Source organism: Sorex fumeus, unplaced genomic scaffold (assembly GCF_029834395.1).
Source record: "Sorex fumeus unplaced genomic scaffold, SorFum_2.1 ptg000098l, whole genome shotgun sequence".
NCBI classification, from domain to species: domain Eukaryota; kingdom Metazoa; phylum Chordata; class Mammalia; order Eulipotyphla; family Soricidae; genus Sorex; species Sorex fumeus.
Genome location: NW_026606155.1, coordinates 33,822,901 through 33,846,407, shown reverse-complemented (window position 1 = coordinate 33,846,407; position 23,507 = coordinate 33,822,901). Strand labels below are relative to the sequence as shown.

The window sequence follows — 23,507 nt, the reverse complement described above, 5'->3', positions numbered from 1 at the left end:
CCAGGGGACTGAGGTTGACTGTGGAGCTCCGAATGCATCCATCAGTGTCTGGAGAGTCACAGTTTTAGGACTTATTTTGAGCCCTTTGATCCTTGGGGTTTCTCCTCACTCCCGCCCTCCCACCCCCACCCCACCAAGAATCCATCAGAACGTTGTGGATTTCAAGAAACCACAGAAGGTTTCCAGACAGCTTGGTCCATGAGGCAGAACACGGTGAGTGTCCGCTTGTGGTGAGCTGGTTGGATTGTGTGTGGTCTGATTCAGGTCAATTCAATCAGTTGCTCATGTGGTCAGCGGTCCAACCAGTTGGCTGCCGTTCATTTATTCTCTAGGCCACCATTCACCCACCTCCTACCCCATAGGTACGTGCTGGAGAGCCTCCTGCATGCCTTAGCCCCGATGTCCATGGAGAACAATACCAACACGGTCCGAGGCACATTTGCAGGAATCACACTGCCTAGGGTGAACCTCCAGTCCAGCACCTGGCGCTAAGGAATGCTTCTCCTGTCAACTCTTCCTGTTCCGTCGGGCTTTACTCCCAGCAAGCGGGTATGATGGGGAGGAGGTGGAGTATCACAGGTGGGAAAAGCAGCTAGGAGAGGAGGGGCCCCTGCCCTGTGTCCAGGGGCAGGTTTCCAAGTTGAGGGCTTCGTTGTCTTTGGGGGAAGCGGCTAGCGGGGCTGATGCTGAGGGCTGGAGCGGGCGCCCAGGCGCGGCGGGCCGGGTGGTGGGGCTGGAGGCAGCTGCCCGGCTGCGGGCGGCGCGGCGGGGGCGCGCGGCGGGAGGGGCTGTGCGCGGCCCCCGAGCGCGCGGGGCCTGCGAGGAGCGCGCGCCCGGCCCGGCTCGGCGCCGAGTCCCCCAGCCGCAGGCGGTCGCCCGGCAGCCCCTCGCCGGACCATGGCGACGGACAGTAAGTGCGCTCTGGGCACCGAGGCGGGTGGAGGGGGTGGGGGGCGCGGGGCCCAGGAGCGGCAAGTGCTTTTTCCCACGCTCGCCTTTGTGCCCGTCTCACTGGGAGCAGAGGCCGGTGGTGGTGGTGGTGGTGGTGGTAGGGGGGACCGCGAATCCCCAGGCGCGCCCCTGCCCCGCTTCTCATCACCCGTTGCTGCCTGGAGGCACCTGGGGGAGCGCAGGTAGCCCCGGGCAGGGGTGTGGGCAAAGCACGGAGGCGGAGGGGACCTGAGTGAAATGCCGCGGGCAGCGGGGCCTGACAGCGCAGCGCTTCGTGGGTAGTGCCCCCAGGCCCAGAACCAGACTTGGGGGAGCCCTGCCTTGGGGCACCAGGGGCTTTGGGCGCTGAGAGTTCTGGTTTCCCCGGGGTCCAAGCGGCCTGACCGGTTGCGCATGGCCCCTGCGGGGCGTGTTGTCCGCGGGCAACCGAGGGCCAGCTGGAGCTCAGCTTCTGCTCACGACGGACAGTGAATGGCACGAACGCGTGGAAGTGTCAGGTTCTAACTCCTCAGTGGAGGCGTTGGGAGGCTCTGGGTTGGCCTGCTTGGGGGCGTCTTGGCGCCATGGCTTCACTGGCTCCGTGATTTGCGAAGTGGAATCACGTCTGTAAAAGCTGTTTTGATTAGATATATCAGAAGGTGAGGTACCTAAGAGTGGAGCCCCAGATCGCCAGTCACGGCTGTCCTATACCTAGCAGAGAGGCAGCGCTCTATCCACAGTTACTGGCACCGCCCGGGCATGGGTTAGGGACATTCGAATGAATAAATGAATTGAATGAATGAATGAATGGTTGTACTAGTTAGGACTGTTGGTAGGCATTTATTACCAGCTGAGAGGGCACAAAAATGGGAAGATCAGCGTCATCATTTCTCTAATAGTCCCCCCCCCTTTGAAATATCTATTTTATTCCTATTATCTATTTACCTCTATTATCCCTGACACAGCTTTGGTAGGGTGCAGAGAGCAAAGGTTTTGGTAGGCAAATGATGGTTTTTGGCATGTTGGGGATCTGGCCTAGGGCTTCAGGCATGATGGCATGCCACTCTACCACCAAGTCAGGTCCCTTGCCACAGAACTGTATTTCATACCTCAAAATTTGCTAGTATGTGACCATGGCAAGTGTCCTTACTGTTTCTAAAGTTAGAACAAAATGCTGCACACCCACTTGGCCCTCAGTCATGGGTGTTTGCCCTCTCTCTTTCTTGAGTGTGTTTAAATGTGTGTGGAAGTGATCCTCATTTGTCCCCGCCCCCCACACCAAATGTAGATCAGGTGTTTATTATACTAAAACCAGTTGAGTTGGGCCAAGCTTCTTTTCTTGTATTCATGTTAGAGTATCATTTGACTACATTTTTTATCTGTGAAAAGGGATAATGGTTTATTATTTTAATTAAAATATTAATATTACTTTTATTTAATTAATATTACTTTATTAAAACATCTTATTACTTTCATTTAAAATGCTCAATCAAGAGGAAGGTAATTAGATTTGACCTCATGCTTGTATTTTGAAAGGAACAATTGGCAAAGGGACTCAAAGGATCTATAATTTGTACATGACAAAGATACAAAAAAACAGTGTTTTCTTTATTTCCGTATATTTTGTGTAATGATAATACATTCAGTATCCTGAAAAAAAATTGGTTATGCCAGTTCCCCAAATTATTTAGAGAAATGTTCTTTTCCATTTCCTTACATGGGCCATTCAACTCTATAGAAGAAACCATTTATCCACTGTTTTGTTGTTTATGGAAAAATTATGATGCTAAACAGTTAGCTCTTAAGTTGATTTTTAGGCACAATATTAATCATGCTAATTCTCGGCTGGGATTGAGCTGTAGGTCTCTAAGTCTTATAGAATGTAGACTAGTGTCTAGAATGTAGACTTTAACAGAAATGATGTGACAGACTTATCATATGCCCTATCATGGAAATGAGGAGTGGAGGGTATTGTCTGGAAGACTGTTCTCTAAATCTCCATCATGCCTATTGCCCTCTTATACTTAACATAGTGGTGACCCCAATTATTCCCTGGTCTCCTTTAAAACAGAGGTTCTGAAATTTACCGTCTTATTTGAATCACCTGGAGTGCTTTCAGAATCCCTAATGTCTTTCTAACATTCTTAAATAGCATGGTTAAGGACCAGGCCACAAACTGGCAATGATGTCAGAACCATCTGAGCATGGAACACAGACCTCAGGGTTTTTAAGCCTGTTCAGGTGATCTCAGTGGGCAATCATTTCTGGGAATCTGCTCCAAGATGGTGTTTCTCAACCATCTTTTGAATGTGGCCCTTTCCAACCTTGTTTCTACACAGTGGTCCTCCTATTCTTCTGGTTGACCACCGAGTCTTGTATTATAGCCCTTCATCTATTCAGTTTTCATCCCTCTTGGTGGCTTACAGGGGTTCTTATGGCCCTTGGTTGAGAAGTGCTGTTCTAAGACACATACTTCTTTAGTTAGTTCTCTTTGTGACTGTGTATTAGAATTATCCCAAGTGCTTTGAAGCTTTGGTGCTCCTCAGCCAATTCATCTCTACAGGTGAGGGGAATGGATGTGGAAGGCAGTTTGGAAAGCCAAATATGTCCTGTCACCATGAGATTAGTGCCTGGCCACATAATATAGCAGAAGCAGGCACAGCATTGCCTTCACTTTCCTCATTTTTCTCATCCTAAGAAATTTCCTTTTGGAAAAAAAAATGGTCCAAAATTCAGGCAACACCTGCATGTTCCACTCTAGTTATTTCTTGAAGAAATAAAGCCAGGAGGACTTTATAAATATTGTATGTAAATAAAATACAGATATTCCAAAAATATCAGCCTCTCAACTTACAGTTCTCTCTCTCACCCCCTCTCTCCCCTGCCTCTCTCAACCACTCCCTTTCTTCCCCTCCCCTTTTTCTCTGTCTCTGTCTTTCTGTCTCTGTCTTTGTCTGTCTCTCTCTCTTACACACACACATGGACACACACATACACCACTATAGCAGAGAGGAATAAATGCCCGTTGTATGTGCCTGGTCTCTACGGGCAGAATCTGCAGGAGGAATGATGAGTCTGTCGAGAGCTATGATGTTGTAAATATTCCTGAAATCCTAACATAAAATAAACCCAAGGGGTTGGGTTATTAATATTCTTATTTGAACAATTCAGGTTTATAACATCTTTGAAAGGTTAAAAGAAAAAAAAACAGGGAGGAATTGTACTAGATAAGAAACTCTATTAGCATAAGCAGCTGTTTATTCTAATAAGTGTAGTACTTACACATTTATACAATTTCAAGATTTCAACAATAACAAGGAATTTTAGATAATTTTGTGTTTCCAGATTATAGTCTTTTTGATCCTTTTCCTATATATGTTGTTTACTGCATTATTGATCCTCTTTTTAAATTTTTGATGTTTAATCATTATAGTCAGTTTATAACAAGAATTTCTCAGGAACAGTGAACATGTTGATATATGCTAAGAATATACAACTATATTTTTTTCTGGGAAATCTCTGGCAGTGCTCAGTGGACGGATCTTTGGTTCTTTGTTGATAAACATTTGACTTCAGCTGGGAAACATTGGTTTCTCATCAAATTGCTTCTAGTTTACTGGCTGATCTGGTGCCATTTTGGTCCTGTTTTTGCTCAAGCTGGTTGTTGTGACCTCACTATAGACTTAGTTGCACTAGACAGCCTTTGATGGACCTTCTACTGACCTACAAGAAGCCAGCAGTTTCCTTTCTCCCCATCCTACCTCCACCTTAAACAGTTTCCATCTTGGGCTCATTGCTCAAGAGAGACAGAGAAAGGGGAGAGAATTGTCAAAATAGTAGGACCTTCCAAGTAAAAGGTTTGGAATCTCTGCCAGTTTCATGAGATGCTCAGGATTATAAAGAAAATTGCTTGACTCTGAGTGAAATTGAACTCACATTCATGAGTAAAATTATTTTCAATTATTTAATTATGAAAACTTACGAGTGAAGCCAATTAAAAATAGACAAAGAGATAACAATTACCCATTTGTAGCTACTATAATACTAATTGACTCAAGTAAGAAACATTCATGGATGCGAAACTGTTATGTGAGGACTAGAACAGAATGTATTTTTGGAGAATTTCCATATTGATTATATGTTAGTTACAAGAGAGAAAATGGTAATTTGCTAGGGGGAAACCTGGGACACTTTACCTTAACCAAGTAATCAAAATTATCATCCTTATAATGGGGCAAAGTGATATTCCATCCTTTAGCTTATGAACTAATGAGGACAGAACACCACTTGTATTTCTAGTCCAGAGGAAATATTAGACAAACTCAAACAGAGACATTTCACAAAAGTCAACTTACTGAGAGCTGGAGGAGTCACTGTTAAAGATTTAATGCTTCAGGAGATGAAAGAGTGAAATGTACTATATTATTTTGAATCAGATCTAAATGGGGTGGGGCGGGAAGGTGTAAAGAATAATGTGATTGTTGGTGAAAATTGAATGCACATTGTATAATGGATAGTAGGTATGTATTAGCATTAAGCACTGGAAATTTGATATTTTGCCATAATGTTAAAAGGAATGTCCTTCTCCCTAGCAGAAACAGGGTTTGAGGGTCAGGAGATAGGATGTCTGCAACAAAATCTCAAATTGTTTAGGAACAAAAGATGTATATGTGTGTGCATATTTCAAGGTAATGTGTTCTATAAAATAGGAAGGAAGGAAGGAAGGAAGGAAGGAAGGAAGGAAGGAAGGAAGGAAGGAAGGAAGAGGCACATTTTGTGAATTTAGAAGTTTTTTTTTGGGGGGGTGTCACACCCGGTGATGCACAGGGGTTACTCCTGGTTCGTGCACTCAAGAATTACTCCTGGCAGTTCTCAGGGGGCCATACGGGATGCTGGGAATTGAACCCAGGTTAGCCGCATGCAAGGCAAATGTCCTACCCATTGTGCTATCACTCCAGCCCCTAGGAGTTCTTGTAGTAATCATGCAACTCTTTTGTTTTAAAAGAAGAAACCTCACAATTTAAAGATGCCAGCTCTGAGATGGCAATCTGTAATTCTAGGCATTGTGATCTAACTGGGATTATTTTGGAAAGAAATGACATAGAGGTTTAGAGAGATGGGTCAAGTTTTAAGGCATTGCCTTGTATACTGCTGACCTGGATTCCATTCCCAGTACTGCTTGGCCCTCAAGTACTGCTAGGAGTGATCACAAGCACCACAGGGCATGACCCCAAATCTTGCCTTCCCATCTCTACCATGTTCCCAAAATTGTCACATTGAAAGACTCCTATCTATCTCTGTGACTCTGGACTCCTAATTTGAGATACTATTTTAAGAAATTTTTTATTATGGAAAATTATTATAAAAGAAGATAGCATCCCAATACTAAGATTATCTAGTTTTAATAATTTGTAGTAATTTGTTAATTTTGTTGCATTAATCACTTTCCTACTATTGTGAAAGGGAGAGATTTTTGCAAGCAAAGCCAGATCATTATGCTTTTGTAGCAATTGATGTTTCCATGTGTCTCTGTGCACACATATTTGAAGTGAAGTACAAATACTCCGATAGGAGGTGATAACATATGATACTGTTAGTGCTATAGAATAATAACTAGAGTTCATATAAATTCATTAATTTGACATACATAGGTTGTGCATTTGTTTTGCTTTTGAAAAACTGACTAAGCTTGTGTAATTATAACCAGTGTAGAATAATTAGTTGAGAAGTCTTGTTCTTATTTTGTTTTTAAACTCTTTTTCCTATTTTTATTTATCTCACATTATTTTTGACTTGTGCTACAGTCAGTGATGCTCAGGGCTTACTCCTGGCTCTGAACTCAGAGATCACTCTTAGCAGTACTGAGGGGAACCTTTGTGGTGTTGGGGGATCAAATCATGGTCCTTTACATTGCAAGGTCTTACCTTTGTACTATGTCTCTGGCCTTTCCTGTTTTTATTTAATTTTATTATTTTTTTCACTGTCACTGTCTTCCTGTTGTTCATTGATTTGCTCGAGTGGGCCCAGTATCATTGTGAGACATGTTGTTACTGTGTTTGGCATATGGAATACGTCACAAGTAGCTTGCCAGGCATTGCCGTGCGGGCGAGATACTCTCGGTAGCTTACCAGGCTCTATGAGAGAGGCGGAGGAATCAAACCCGGGTTGGCTGTGTGTGAGGCAAACGCTCTACCCACTGTGCTATCACTCCAGCCCATTATTTTTTTTAACTTTATGTTTTTTTTGATGCTTCACCTGGCTGTGCTCAGGGGCTACTGCCCACTTTGTGCTTGGGAAATTCCTTCTGACAGTTCAGAGGGAACATATGTGGTGACAGTGGTCAAACTTGGGCCTCCTGCATGCAATTCATTCAGTCCATTGAGCTATCTCCCTGGCCCACTTTTTCTCTTTTTAAACCCCAAAATTAAATTCTTGAGGAAACCTAAAGCTTTTTGAATGACTTATTTGACATATACTAATAAAATATCCTGAAAGTAAATCAAAATGACTAATTTTATACTTTGAGTAGGATTTCCTGTTTAAATTTCAGCTTGGCAGCTTTGCAAAGGCAAACGTAGTGAAGTTTCTCTTGACCAAGTTTCTCTTGACTTTCTAGATATGTATAAAACTTGTTCTATATGTTTTGTACTAAAAACAGGCAGATCTCTTAGGAGAAAAAAAATTTTCTTTTGCGTATGGTAGATTTTGACAATTTTTCCCTTATTTTGTATAAAAAACTTAAGACAAAGTGATTTACAAAGTTATTAATAATTGGGTTGTAGACATACAATGTTCCCACTTAATGTCTGCCCCCAGTTGACCTTCCCTCCCCCAGTTTCCTATCAGTCCCCAGCCTGCCATCTTGGCAAGTGCATATTTAAGTTTAGCTTTTCTGTTTTGGGTATCCTGCTTATAGTATTGTTGACTCCCTGGTTTAGACATATTCAGATACCACTATATAACCCATGCGCTCCTGCCCCATGTTCCTGTTACCCTTCCACCTACCTCTTCTCCTCCCCTCAATTTCTTCCCTTTCATATGTTCTTTTTTCTATAATCTAGGGTTCAGGTAATCTAGGTATCCTCTTTTGATTCCTTGCATTCCCTTGTTTTATTATTTTATATACTACAGGTAGATCATCTGGTGGGATTTGTCCTTTTCCTGACTTCACTTTCCTCAGTCTCCTCCAGTACCATTCAAGTTTAGTTTGCATGATTAAATCATTCTTGACAGTAGCATAGTGTTCTATTGTGTGTGTGTGTGCATGTGCACGCGCATGTATGCATATGTGTGTGTACCACACTTTTATAATCCACTCAACTGTTCTTAAACACTTGGGTTGATTTCATAACCTAGCTATTGTACCTAGTACTGGAAAAAATAATTGTGTGCATATGTCCTTTTGAATGATTGTTTTTGTGTCTTGGGGTAGATATCAAGAAGTGGAATTGCTGGGTTGTATGGCAGCTCTATTCTTACTTTTCTAAGAAATATCCATGCTGTTTTCCATAAGAACTGAACCATACAATATTTCTACCAGCGGTAGATGACAGTTCCCTTTTTTTTTTTTTTTTTGCTTTTTGGGTCACACACGGCGATGCTCAGGGGTTACTCCTGGCTCATGCACTCAGGAATTGCTCCTGGCAGTGCTCAGCGGACCATATGGGATGCTGGGAATAGAACTTGTGTCGACCATGTTAGCTGCGTGCAAGGCAAACGCCCTACCCGCTGTGCTATCGCTCCAGCCCGACAGATCCCTTTTAATCACATCCATGCCAACAATTTGTTTCTGGTCTTTTTTTTTGTTTTATTTTGTTCCATTCTCATTGATGTGAGATGATATCTCATTGTTTTCTTGGTTTGGATTTCCCTGATGATTGATATAATGATGATGATGATGATGATGAGAACCTTTTCATGTCCCTATTGGCTGATGACTTTGTTCTTTTGGATCACTCAAATATCATTTGTTGATTAGTCACAATTAGTTTTATGAATTGATAAAAAGATGCCAGCCATGCCATTAGGCGATGATTATATAGACATCAAAATAATGGCAAAACTCATTAACAGCTCTTTCTAGTAAATTATTGAGGTATCTAAAACACATATTGCAACTAAAATCATTATATTTAGTTATCCTTCTATTAGTGACTATGCACATTCGATTTTAGGAAGTTTAAATTTATTCAGAACTCTCTTCCCTTTACAATACATGTCTTATTTTCAGAATGTAATATCCTTTGAGTTCTAACTTTAGAAATGCAGTAAATCACATGGCTATAGTTTGATTCACAATGGAGAAAAAATGAAGAGACATAAAGTCATCTTACATACCCTGACTTATATTACGAGCATGTTAACATCTACTTTAAACACAATTTATTAGCAAGTCACAGTGAGATTTCCAACAGACTTTTCTTCATAGAGATTTGAAAATATTGGTAAATTGGTAAATTCATTGTGAAATGGTATATAAATAAATATTGTTAAAAACCATAAAAAAAAAAAAGAAATGGTAGAAGAAATTTTAAAGAAATTTAAAAAATTTAAAATTTCTAAAGACAAATTTTGTCACTCCCGGATGGGCGACTTCAAATAAATTGTTTAATTTCCTGGAGGCTTTTGATTTACTCCATTCTGCAAAGTTGTGATAATGGATGGGGAACATAGTAGGCATTAGGTAAATGTCTTCTCACTCCTCACCTCTTTCTAGTGTATGCCTCATGTTCCAAAACAATGTCAGAGATGAAATTATTGTCACTGACTTAATTTTACTTTGTGAAGAATACAAAACAAAGATCAAAATATTTATTTAGGAATATATGACTCCAGAGAAAAGATTCTAGAAGAAATCATTCAAAGGTACAGAACAAGGTTTTAATTGGAGACATTAATCATAATGTTCTCTTCCCAATGCTTAATGTTTAGCCCAAGTAACTCACAGAGCCTAAAATGAACATGGGGCCTTGTGGTGTACACAAATACTCATTCAATTTTCATAACCTAGGAAAATTTCAATTCTTGATGCATGGAGAGGCTCCAATAGAAATTTCTTTCACTGAAGATACAAGAAGATTCTTGGATCTTCTTTGCTAATTTTCTCATGGTTTTTGTGGTCTGTCTCCACCTTGGGCATGGCTGATGGAGGCTGCCGCACAGATATGTATTGCTGAAGGATGCTACTTCAGAGTTTGATACTCTCCTGGTTCTAAAGTCTGATAAAGAAGCATTGACAAGACAGAGGAAATTGCTGGTTGTTATTCCATTATTGAGCTTAAAATGACTTAGTATTTTTGTTTTATTCACGCATAATGACCTCATCTGTCTGCTGTCTCTAGTGCTCTCGACCTGTCAATTCAGGTCTGAGTGATTTCTTTACTAACACACCTCTCGGTGAGATCCTCTTTGCCATCTTGACATTGCCTGTTTTACTTGTATCCTCAGATTATTATTAAATTTTTTTTTTAGGAGCAGAAGAGATAGTATAGTAAGTAAGGCACATGCCTTGGATACATCCAATCCAGGTTCTATCCTCTGAATCCTATTTCATTCCCTGTGCCCCACCAGGAGTGACCCCTGAGCATAGGGCTGGCTCCAAAAACAATTTTTGTTTTGGGACTGTACCTGGCAATGCTCAGGGGTTACTCCTGGTACTTCACTCAGTAATTATTTCTGGCCATGCTTGGGGGACCATAATATATATTTTGGAGTAAGTAAAAAATTGTATATGTATAAGATATTTATATATATTATAAATATTGTAAAATATATTATATATTATATATATTCTTTTTTCAGTGTTCTTCAACCTTTTTACACCTGTGACTGGCACCTGTCCTCCATATCAGTCCACACTGGCAGTAATAACTAACACTAGTGGTTTTCAATTGTTCTGTGCCTACAGACAGGTACTAATCTATGGGTAGCAGTTGAAGAGCACTGATTTAGGCTACAAATTACAATAATGTTACATTTGTAGTTTTAATGTGCACAGTTACTACACCTTGCCACTTCTAAAGTGCCCAAGACCCTCCACCACTGTCTTCTTTCATTTCTGTTCCCATATTCCCCCCCCCCCCCCCCGTTTCCCACTGCTTGGTAACCTCAGCTTTATAATTCAAGGTAAAGATTTTGGCATCATTCAATACAGTCTATTCCCTTGTTTTGTCTCTCTTTGTACCACAGATGAGTGAGTTCATCTGGTACTTGTTCTTCTCCCTCTGACTTATTTCACTCAACATGATGCCCTCCAGTTCCCAGCTTATGTTTTAAGTCTGAGTTGGAGCGCATGTTCTAACTCTACTTTTTTGCTTTTTAACTTGGTTTCATTATCCTTTTGAGTTCTGGCTAAGATTAACTGGTTCTGTCAGTCTCAGGTTTGTAGAGTTCTCAGCTGAGGTACCTTTCTCAGCCCCTCCCTATGCTTCTACTCCACAGGGAAGAGGTTGAAGTCAACCCATTCTTTATTCCTTAGCTACCATCCTGTCCTCAGGCTTTTTAGGTGCATTGATGTTTTAACTAACTGGTCCATTAAAATAAAATTAGTTGTTAAATTTTGGTGGTTGTCATTATAATTACAATTATAGTTATGTGGTATTTTTCTTCAGAGTTCCCCTGTGTTTGTTATCTATTGCTGTGTAACAACTCACCACAAACTTGAGGACTCAAATAAGGATTCTATAGATCGATAGGTCAGAGGAAGGCTCTGCAAGACTTGAAGGATCTTGAAATGCTGCAATTAAGGTATCAGTCAGAGTAGTTCTGAGGCGTAACTTGGGAAGCATCTGCTTTCAAGATTACCCGGTATAAATGAGCTTCAAACACTTGTGCACACTGGTGGACTGAATAACATTGGCTGACCGTTGGTGCTGCCTTTGGTTCCTTAACACACAAAGCTTCTATAGTCATAGTATAAAAACCTAACTTACTTTATCAAAACAAGCCAGAGGCAGTCTTCCATGAAGACAGATATTACAATTATATATGGTTGAATCATGGAGGTGACATCTTACCACCTTATTGGCTAGAATTAAGGTAAAGATTTTTCCTGAATTTAAGGAGACAGATTAAATAAGGGTATAGGTAGGAACTGGAGGATATTAGGAGATTGCCAATACTCTTGAAATTTTTAGTGCCGATTTCTTTAAGTAGATTTTGTTTGGATTTCCAATTATCTATCATTAGGCACTTAGGTTCCTTCTCTATCTTGGCTATAATAAATAGCATTGCAATGAATATGTGTCTACATATCTCTTCAAATTAGTGTCTTTGAGTTTTTCCACCAATATGTAGAATAGCTGGATCAATATGAGTTGGTACTATGTTGAGAAGTATCTATACTGTATTTCATAGAGGCTGGGCCAGTTTATATACCCACCAGTTGTGAATGAGGTGTTTTTCTTCAAATACCCACAAACACTTGTTTCTGGCATAGTTAGTGTTGGTCATTTCCTTTTCATTATTTTTTTTGGTGGGGGGGCACATTGAGTTACACTCAGCAGTGTTCAGGGATCACTCCTGGCAGTGCTCAGGAAATTCTATGGGATGCTGGGAATTGAACCAAAGTCAGCCACATGGAAGGAAAAAGCCTTACCTTACCATTTCACTGGCTCCAGTTTACAGGTGTGAGATAGTATCTCACTATACTTTTGAGCATTTCTTACAATAAATTATAAAGAGCACTTTTTCATATGCTTTATTGGCAATCAGTATGTCTTTTTGTGATACATTTTTTTAACTCCTCTCTGTTTTTCAACAGGGTTGTTGGTTTTCATTTTCAGTTTTTTGAGCTCCTTGTATATCATTAGTCCTTTGTTAGATGTATGTTGTATAAATATTTTTTTTCCATTTAGTAGGATGAGAATTGTTCTGTGATATGGTATGTATTTTATGATGATAGTTTCTTCCACTGTGCAGAAATTTTCCCCTCTCATTTTCAGCACTGTGGTTTACAAAGTTGCTCATGATGATTTGTGATAGGTTCAATATTCCAATACCAATTCCACCACAAAGGTCACCTTCCTTCCACCATTGTCTCAATTTTCCCAATCACCCCTCAAGCCTTTCGCAGAAATTTAAAATTTTCTGTAAACCCATCCTGGAGTGATAGTACAGCAGATAGGGCATTTGCCTTGCATTTGAACAGCCTGGGTTTGATTCCCACCAACCCACATGGTCCCCTGAGCACCACCAGGAGTGATTCCTGAGTGCAGAGCCAGGAATTCCTCTGAGCATTGTTGGGTGTGATCCTAAAAAAACTAAATAATTTTTTTTCTGTAAATCAATTTGTTAATTTGTGTTTGAGACTCCTAAGGGATGCTCAGGGGATCCTGGGGGCCTACTCCCAGAAATTCTCAATCAACCAAACCTGATAACTTAGTGCTTCAACCTAAGGATGAGGGGCTAACTAGGCTTTGAGGTTCCAGAGCCACTTAATGGATTTCAGAGGTCACCTGGTTCACACCTGGCTAAACCCAGCAGTGTTGGGGAGCAGAGAGTGGCCACATGAGGTAGGGATTTGACACATACGACACATCAGCCCTAACCCTGTATTGCCTTCCTGGCCCTGTCAAATTTTGCTTTTGTTTCTGTTGACTTTGAAATCAGATTCCTGGAGACTCATTGAGGCTATCATCAAGTGCTTATCTTACCATTTTATCAATATATTTTTCTGATTTTGGCTCTAATTTTTGAGACTCTGTGTGTGTATTTATAGTACAGAGGACTGAATCCAGGGCTTCACACACATGCAGTACAACTGTAACATCTAAGTCTTTATCTTGGAGTTAATGTTTGTACAATGTGTGAAATAGTAATTTAATTTCAGGTTATTTATTTTTTACTTTTTGTGTCATGCCCGGTGATGCTCAGGGTTTACTCCTGGCTCTGTACTCAGGAATTACTCCTGGCAGTGCTCAGGGGACTACATGGGATGCCAGGGATCAAACCTGGGTCGGCGTGAGCAAGGCAAACGCCCTACCCACTATACTATTGCTCTGGCCCCACTTTTTTTGTTTTTGTTTTTAAACATGTCATCATTTGGTTTTCCTGTGGAGTACCGTTTATTAAAGAGACTCCTTTCTCCATTTCATACTCGCAACTTCTTTGTCATAAGTAACTCTGTATATGAGAATTTAATGCTGTTTTCTCAACTTTTTTCCATTGATCTGTATATCTATTTTTAATTCCAATACAACTATGTTTTGATTACTATATCTGTAATAATACATATACTACAGTATTATTATTTGAGATTGAGAGTATGGTGCTGCCACTCCTTTCCCTCCACCTCAGTGTTGTCTTGGCAATTGTGGGTGTTTTGTTCCATACAATTGATATATTTATTTTACTTTTTTGATGAATGCCACTGAAGTTTTGAAATGTAGCGCATTGAAACAGTATAGTATAATGTTTTACATAATATGGTCATTTTAATAGTATTAATTCCTCTAATCCATGAACAAGTAATATCTTTCCTTCTCCCGCGTATTTTTCTTGTTTTCCTTTGGGCTACACCAGCCAATGCTTAAGGGTTAGTCTTGGCTCTACACTCAGGAATTATTACTGGTGCTCAGAGAACCATTATAAAATGCTAGGCTGGAAATAGAGTTAGCTGCATACAAGGCAAGTGCCATACTTGCTGTGTTATTGCTCCATCCCTATCCTTGTATATATTTCTTTTTCTTTAGCAATGACTTAAGATTTTTAAATTTTTTTTTTATAATTTATTTCTTTACTGAATCACTGTGGGAAAAGTTACAGAGCTTTCGGGTTTAGGTCTCAGTCATGTAAATATCAAACACATTTCCCTTTACCAATACTTATTTTTAACCGCGAACCCCAATAGAACCCCACCTCCCACCCCTCCCAATTCCTGTGAGGCAGATGAGTTCTAGTTAATACTCTATCTACTTTGACTACTCACATTGTTTCGATAGAAGATGCACAATTATTGTTTAGAGTTTACGACCCCCCCCCACCCCGCAATCAGACATGCTGAAACAGCGTTGTGAAATGATTTGCTTTCTACAACTTGGTTTAAGAATAGAATGATGTCGCGTAGTTTTGGATTTCTGCAATTTTACTTATTAACCCTGGAAGAATTTCTATTAAAAGTTAGATAGTTAAGAGATTGGTTTCTGTGCTCTGGAGTCGTGGCCGTGCCGGAGAGCCACTCGTGGGGGACAGCTGGCGACCTCGGTCGGGCGTGAAGGACGGCCCATTACGCCCCCCTTCACATGAGGTCCCTGCCGCCCCCAGCCGCGGCTCAAACCTGCTGTCCACAAGGCTCCGGTGCGGCCGCCATCTTTCAGATTTTTTAAATTTTTTAAAATTTCTTTTAAAAAAATCTTTATTAGTGAAACACCATGAGGTACAGTTGTAGACTTACAAATTTTTGTGCTTGGGTTTCAATTATACAATAGTCAAGTACCCATCCCTCCACCAGTGCCCATTTTTCACCACTACGGGTCCCAGCATCCCTCCCACCCCCCATCCCCCCCATCCCCCTCTGCCTCTGTGGCAGGGCATTCCCTTTTGTTCTCTCTATCCTTTTGGGTGCTGTGGTTTGCAGAAGAGGCATTGAGTGGCAATCATGTTCGGTCTATAGTGACTTAAGGTTTTTGATGGATAATGAAGGAGTTTCATTTTCCTGTATCGTTGGTACTTGATTCATTTTAGTATGGTTTTAAATGGGATTGTTTTCTTGATTTCTCTTCTAGTTAATTGCTGCACATAGAAATGTAACAGATTTTTGTAGCTTACCAATTTACTGTATTTGGTTTATTTTTATTAGTTTAAGTGGAGTTCTTGGGGTTTTCTATGCATATTTATCATTTGTGAATAGAAATAGCTAAAATTAAAATTTCTTTAATTAAAATTTGGATTCCTTTTTTGACCTAATTGCTTTGACTAGCTATTTCAATACTATGTAGAATAATAGTTATTAGAATACATATCCTTTTCTTGATACGGACCTTAGAGGAAAAGCTTTTGGTTTTCCACCATTAATTTTATTTATTATTTTTAAAAATTTTTATTAGTGAGACACGATGAGGCACAGTTGTAGACTTACAAATTTTGTGCTTGGGTTTCAATTATACAATGATCAAATACCCATCCCTCCACCAGTGCCCATTTCCCACCACCACAGATCCCAGTATTCCTCCCACTCCCATCCACCCATCCCACCCTGCCTCTGTGGCAGGGCATTCCCCTTTGTTCTCTCTCTTCTTTTAGGTGTTGTGGTTTGCAAAAGAGGCATTGAGTAACAATCATGTTTGGTGTATAGTCTACTTTCAGTACGCTTCTCCCATCCTGGTAGGATCCTCCCAAAACCTTTTATTTGGTGCTCCCTTCTCTATCTGAGCTGCCTTTTCCCCTAGCATGTGTGACTGGCCTCCAAGCGATGGAGCAAAATTCCTGGTACTAATCTCGGCCATTCTTCAGTGTTAGTCTCCTATTTTGTCACTTTATGTTCCCCAGATGAATGCAATCTTTCTATGTCTATCCCTTTCTTTCTGAGTCATTTCACCTAACATGATACTTTCCATGTAGTACCACTTGTATGTAAATTTCATGACTTCGTTTTTTCTAACAGCTACATAGTACTCCATTGTGTAGATGTACCAAAGTTTCTTTAACCAGTCATCTGTTCTTGGGCACTCAGGTTTCTTCCAGTTTCTGGCTATTGTAAAGAGTGCTGCAATGAACAAACAAGTGCAGATGTCACTTCGACTATACATTTTTGCCTCTCTGGGATATATTCCCAGGAGTGGTATTGCTGGGTCAAATGGGAGCTCAATTTCTCATTTTTTGAGAATCCTCCATACTGTTTTCCAAAAGGACTGAACCAGTCGGCATTCCCACCAGCAGTGAAGGAGAGTCCCTTTCTCGTTACATTCGCGCTAGCATCGATTTCTTTTGTTCTTGTGGATTCCACCATTAATTTTATATTTATTTATTTATTTCCTTTTTGGGTCACACCCGGCAATGCATAGGAGTTACTCCTGGCTCTGTACTCAGGAGTTACTCCTGGCAGTGCTCAGGGGACCACATGGGATGCTGGGAATTGAACCCGGGTTGGTCGCGTGCAAGGCAAACACCCTACCTGCTGTGCTATTGCTCCAGCCCCCCACCATTAATTCGAAAGAAATTTTTATGTTAGAGAACAATTAGCTGTTCATTTGTTTATATGACCTTTATTTAGTATGTTGAGGTATGTTCTTTCTTTCTTCATTTTATTTAAATTTTTTAAAAACACATAAATGGATATTAAATTTTTGAGTTTTCTTTACATCTATTTATATGATCATATGACTTTTTACTTTTGTTAATGTGTTATATTAAATCGATTTACATATTTTAACCATCTTTATATCCCTGGATTAAATCATTCTTGGTCCTGATGTATAATAACTTTTTAATGTATTGTTGAATTATTTTTTGTGAGGATTTTCATATCAAAAGTTATAAGGGATATCTAGCCTATAGTGTTCTTTTTGTGTCTACAATGCTTATCTGCTTTTGCTCTCAGGGTGCTATTGGACCAACAAAAAGTCTTTGGAAGAATTCTTTTTTAACTTTTTTGAAGATTGTAATAAGAATAATGAATGCTGGGGCTGGAGAGATAGCACAGCGGGTAGGGCATTTGCCTTGCACATGGCTGACCTGGGTTCAATTCCCAGCATCCCATATGGTCCCCTGAGCACTGCCAGGAGTAACTGCTGAATGCAGAGCCAGGAGTAACCCCGGTGCATTGCCGGGTATGACCCAAAAAGCAAAAAGCAAAAAAAAAAAATAATAATAATGAATACTATCTTTTAAAGTTTGGGAGAAAAAAGTTTGGAAGAATTGACAAGGTTTTTTGTTTGGGGGAGACTTTTGATTATTGTTTTAATTTCATTGCTTATAATTTTTATACTTAGGTTTTCTATTTTTCTCCTGAGTCAGGGGATGTGAGATTCTAAGAATTCTAAGAATCATTTATCTAAGTTCTTCAACTGAATGGCACAAAGTTTATAGTAATTTCTTTTGATCCTTTTTATTTCTTGTTGTTTATATGTTGTAATTCTTGATATATGTTGTAATTTTCTATTTCATTTCAGATATTAAGATCTTCATTATGTTATTTTTTCTTATTAAGTTTAACTAAAGGATTGCCAATTGTGTTTATCCTTTTAAAGAAAAAACTCACCTTATTTGCATTTTTATTGTCCCTTTTAGTTCTTGTTCATTTATTTCCATTATAAATAAATGTAGATTTTGGAGGAGCCATCATAGGAAGTGCTTGGGGCTCTTGGATAACTCTTACTGGGATTACTCTATAGCTTAGAGGCCAGCCGGGTGTTCTATGGGAAAGGACAGCTCAGATAAAGAAGGGAGCACCAAATAAAGGGTGTTTGGAGGATCCTCCCAGGAGGGGAGATGCATGTTGAAAGTAGACTATGGACTGAACATGTTTGCCACTCAATAGTTTCTATTTTTTCTTGCTTTTAGGACTGTAAATTTTTCTCTCTGACACAATAGTTGTTCAGTAGTTTGTTGTTTAGTATCCATACATTTTAGGTATCTATAGTTTTATTTATTTAAAATGTCCATTTTTGTCCACACCTGCCCGTGTATAGGGTTGAATCTGAATATTCTTGGGAAACCAGGGAGTGAAACCAGGCCTCCTGTGTGTGCTGTGTGCACTTCAGCCCCTTTGCCCATCTCATTGGCCCTTCAGTTTTCCTTCTATGGTTAGTTTTTAGTTTTACAGCATTGCAATCTGAGAAGGTAGTAGATAAAACTTCAATGTTTGTCAATTTACCTTTTATTTAAATTTTTTTTGGCCACATACAGCAATGCTTAGGGTTACTCCTGGCTCTACATTCAGGAATTACTCTTGGAATTGCTCAGGGGACCATTTGGGATGCTGGGGATTGAACATAGGTCAGCTGCATGCGAGACAAATTTCTTACCTGCTGTACTACAGCTCTGGCCCATGTTTGTCAATTTATTGGCACTTGTTTCCAATGTGTAATTTATACTGGAGAAATTTCCACATGGATTTGAGAAGAATGTGGTATGAATTTTTTTCAGCCCATCTGATACAACTCCTCATTTCAAATTTTGCTTTCTTGTTGACTTTCCTTCTGGTTGGTCTATCCACTAGTGAGAAGGGTATGTTTAGCATCCCCTACTGCTGTGTGGCTATCAATATTTTTAGTTGGTAGTTGCTTTATGTTTTGATCCTCCTTTGCTTCATGGTATATGTTAAAGTTAAGTCCTCTTTATTAATTTAATCCTTAATCATTATATGAAGTCTATTTATATCTCTTGCTATCTTTTTATTATTTTTAATTAAAAATATTTTTTTGTGTGTGACCACAACCAGAAGTGCTCAGGGGCAACTTCCAGTAGTACTTAAATGCTGGTGGTGCTTTTATGACCATGAGGTGCCAGGGATTGGATCCAGGTTTACAGCAGGCAAAGTTTGTCTTCTATTCGGCTCTCTCCTTGGTCCTAAATTCTGCTGCTGCTGCTTTCTTTTTCTCTCTTCCTCTTCTCTCCCCAATTTTCTCGGATCTCTGCTTCTTGCAGTGCTTGGGATGCTCCTGGTAGTTCTCAGGGAACCATGTGGTGCAGGAGAATCAATCCTAAAGTATCTCTGTGTAAAGAAAGCTATCCAGCCCTTTGAGCTATCTGCTTGGCCCCATTTGGTACATTTTTAAGCTGGAAGTTAATCTCTTATATCAAATATACATAAAGCAATCCTGTCTCTTTCGGGTTACCATTTTGTTGTGTAATTGTTTTCCAACTTTGTACTTTAAGCCATGTCTACCATGGGAACTCAAGTGTATCTCCAGTAGATAGCAGAATTTTGGGATTTGTTTTCTGAATTATTCTGCCACTCTTTGCCTTTTGATGGTTTAGACATTGAGGCTTAATGAGAATGCTGGTATAAAATAATATATGACCATTTTAGGTATGGATTTTGGGTGTTATTGCAATATGTTTCTGTTATTTACTTCTCTTATTCTCTTGTATTTTATATAAACTTTGTGTGTCAATCATGTTTCATTTGTCTCATTGTTTAATTTTCCTAAGTAAAGATTTTAGGTGTATGATATTTAAATGTAGGCTTCAAAACTTATAGTCACTTTAAAATTATAATCAAGATAATCTGAAGTTTAAGAGATAATTATTACCCTCCCCTTTGGTACTATGGCATATTTGGAGTATGGTTTGTAGTTTTATAGATATCTTACTCATTTCAAGTGGGATATTTTTCTTTTGTAGAAGCTTTCATAGTGTTTCTTGCAGGGCTGCTGTAAAGAGGTGGTGAGTTTCTTTAACTGTTGCTTGTTTCAAAAGCTGCTTATTCTTTAAAATTTAAGCAACAATCTAGATGCATAGAGTATTCTTGTTTGGTGGGCTTTCCCATTTAGCTCTTTGTATATATAATGCTATGCCCTTCTGGTACCTAGAGTTTCTGTTGGGAAATATGAAAATCTTATGGTATTTCCTTATTCTGGGGACTGTTTTTTCTCTTGGTGCTTTTAGGGTTATCTCTTTGAATTTTAATTATATTGCATCTTTATATATTTATCTGTTAGGATTTATACTGTTTGGAACTTTTAGACATTCCTGGATATGGGTGCCTATGTCTTTTCTCAGCTTGAAGAGGTTTTTTCTTTCTATTTACTCAAATAAAAATTCTTCCCATTTTCTTCTTTTCTCTTTCTGAAGCTCCTATTGATACAAATGTTCTTCTTGGTGCAGTTACAAAATCTCTTATGTTATTATCACTGTTTTCAATTCTTTCTCTCTTAGTTGGTATCTTGGATGCTTTCCACAATCATTGTTTTATGCTCACTGAATCAATTTAAGCTTCTTCCCCTCTGCTGTACTTTTCTCATACTTTATCTCATGCTTTTCCTGTCTTATTTGAAGTTCTCTTTTGCAGATCTACTCATTTTGTGTGTACCAGTAGGAGGATGGCTATTCTTTTCTAGTAGCTACATGACACTACTGCATTCGGAGTCATTCCCAGTATTTTGACTTGATATCTCAATGTGTTAGTGTCTGTGTCATTATGTTTGGCACTCCCTGAGGGTTTAGGCAGGGGCTTCATGTTTGAGTGGGTCCAGATGATTACGGGGCTTTTGTAGTTGGAATGCCTGGTACTGGCTTTGTCACCAAAATTGAGCAGGTGGTTACCTGAAGTTTGCAGTCACAAATGTCTTCTATTGTCTCTGGTGCTGATTTGGATGGACCTCAGCAGCAACTACAGTTTACGACTATGAGTTCCTGACCTGGGCTATGATGTTAAGGTATAATGGGGTCTTAGTGACAGTTGACTATTTGCAGTAGCAAGTGTCTGTTACCAACAGGGGCTGGGTGATGACCTGGGGTCCAGGGCTCTGAGGACCTGGTACCAAATATAGCAGTGAAGTCAAGTGAGTTGAGGTGGCAACTAGTAGTTTGTAACTATAAATGCCTGGCACCCACTATGATGCTGAGGTTGGTGACTGATGACCTAGAAATGACCAGAAGTTTTGCACTTGTAAGTGGCTGATAGTTGCTAAGGTGTTATTGTCACACAGACCTGGTTATCAGCTGAAGAGCAAATGCTGGGGTGGGTCTTCGAGGAGACAGCGTATTCAAGCCCAACTGGTGACCAAGTAATTGCTAAAAGCCTGGCAGGGAACAGAGTGTGGCTTACCACAGGTCATCAAGGATGCATAGCAGGCACTTGGGGAATCCTGGCAAGCTTTCAAGGCTTTGAGAGTTGTAGGTGGTGGGTACTTGCTGGCTACAGGGATGTGGCTTGTTTGCTAGCACTCAGGTGCTGGACAGGGCTGGGTTTGTTGTTCTGCTACAAGCAAGCCCTCTTGATAGTTGTCTCCATGGCCCAGCTCAGCTATTTGTGGAACTAAGAGGTGTGGGTGGAGCTCCCCTCAGGATTTGTCATCAGGGTCCCCTAGAATGGAGAGTGGGTTCCAATAAGGCAGCCGTCAGCACTGCTATCAGCAAGATTGCACGATACTGCCTGCCAGAAATCTGTCTCTTTGTTTTTTTGCCTAGTTTTTCAGTGCTGTAAGTATAAAATTATAGGGTTGAGTATTTGGCATCTCGTCCTTAGTGCTCCCCAGGGTCAATTTCCACGCCTTAGAAATTGACTCTCAGTTGTGGCTTGTTGACTTAAACTGCTGTTTCTTTTCTAGATAAGGTTTCTCTCTGCTATATGCCTTTTTTTCTTTTCTTTTTTTTCTATCTTTGGGCCACATCTGCCTGTACTCATTCTTGGTTCTGCACTCAGGGGTCAACTCCTGGCAAGCTCAGGGGACAATATAGGATGATTGAACCTGGGTCAGCTGTGTGCAAGTCAAGGGTCCTACCCATTGTACTATCTCTTCTGCCCTAGCTGACTGTTTTTTGATATCTTGCTGTGGAAGCTTGTTTTTCTGGGTTTTATGTCTGGGTTTCAGGCTGATTTCTATAAAAACTAAACCAAACTTTGGTGTAGATTCACTGTACTCATGAGAGGAGCATTGTAAAATCATCTGGTACTTTTCTCTCCTCTGGATTATTTTGTTAAAACTCAAAACATCTGAGTATTATTTGATTGGAATCTTTTTAAAAGAGGAAATATGACAGAGATAAAGGGAAGATCACATGTAGACATAGGGAAAAGAATGCCACCTACAACCTAAGGAGGGAAACAGTAGAAATCCAACATGTTGACACTTTGCTTTCAGACTTTTTGATTATGGAATTGTGAAAATGTTCTCGTTGTTTTAATCACTCAACCTGTGGTAATTTGTTATGCTATCCTTAGCAAACAAATACATATATACTGGTAATCTGGCCAGATAATGTTATAGTGTTTGTTTTCAAAAGTCAAACTTTAAATTGAGGTTTCATAGTTTATAAGTCATTATTTTATAGTTGCAAAACAATCACATCAATCCCTCCACCAGTCAAATATATACACATTAACATTTTTTTTTAGATTTTTTTGGATCATACCTGGCAATTGCTCAGAGGTTACTCCCGGTTCTGCACTCAGGAATTACTCCTGGCAGTGCTTGAGGGACCATATGGGATGTTGGGATTGAGCCTAGGTAGGCAAGGCAACACCCTACCTAATGTACTACTGCTCTGGCCCCTCAAATATATTTTTAAGGAGCTGAAAAGGAGAGTCATTTATTTACTTTCTTTGATTCTCTTCTTTTCTTCCTAATGAGCCAAACAACTAGGTTTTCCCTGGTATGATTTTCTTCTTTTTGAATTTCCTTTAGAAAGTCTTTGGGGTCAGTATGGTAGCAGAAGTTTCTTTAGGGTTTTTAATTGGAAATGTTTTAAATTTCCCTTTCATTTTTAAAGCATGTTTTCACTGAATATATATTTTTGACTTGATAGTTCTATTTTAGCACTTGAAGAATATGTCACTTCTTTTTGGCCTCAGTGATTTCAGATGAGAAATTCCCTATAATTTAAAAGTGTATTCTATGCTGGGGAATAAAGTATCATTTCTCTTTGAATACTTCCCAGATTTTTTGTTATTTTTATTTTTCAGCAATTTGATG

The 23,507-nt window shown here is 39.7% G+C and overlaps 1 protein-coding gene across 2 annotated transcripts in view; it reads left to right on the top strand.

Moving 5' to 3' along the window:
- The first annotated feature begins 811 nt into the window (after window positions 1-811).
- Window positions 812-23,507, top strand: part of SYT16 (synaptotagmin 16) — a 367,718-nt gene continuing 345,022 nt past the window's right edge. For both annotated transcript variants that reach the window (XM_056133188.1, XM_056133187.1), the window contains exon 1: window positions 812-910. In XM_056133188.1, coding sequence (XP_055989163.1) covers window positions 898-910 — 13 coding nt within the window. In that variant the 5' untranslated portion in view covers window positions 812-897. The remainder of the gene's footprint in view (window positions 911-23,507) is intronic.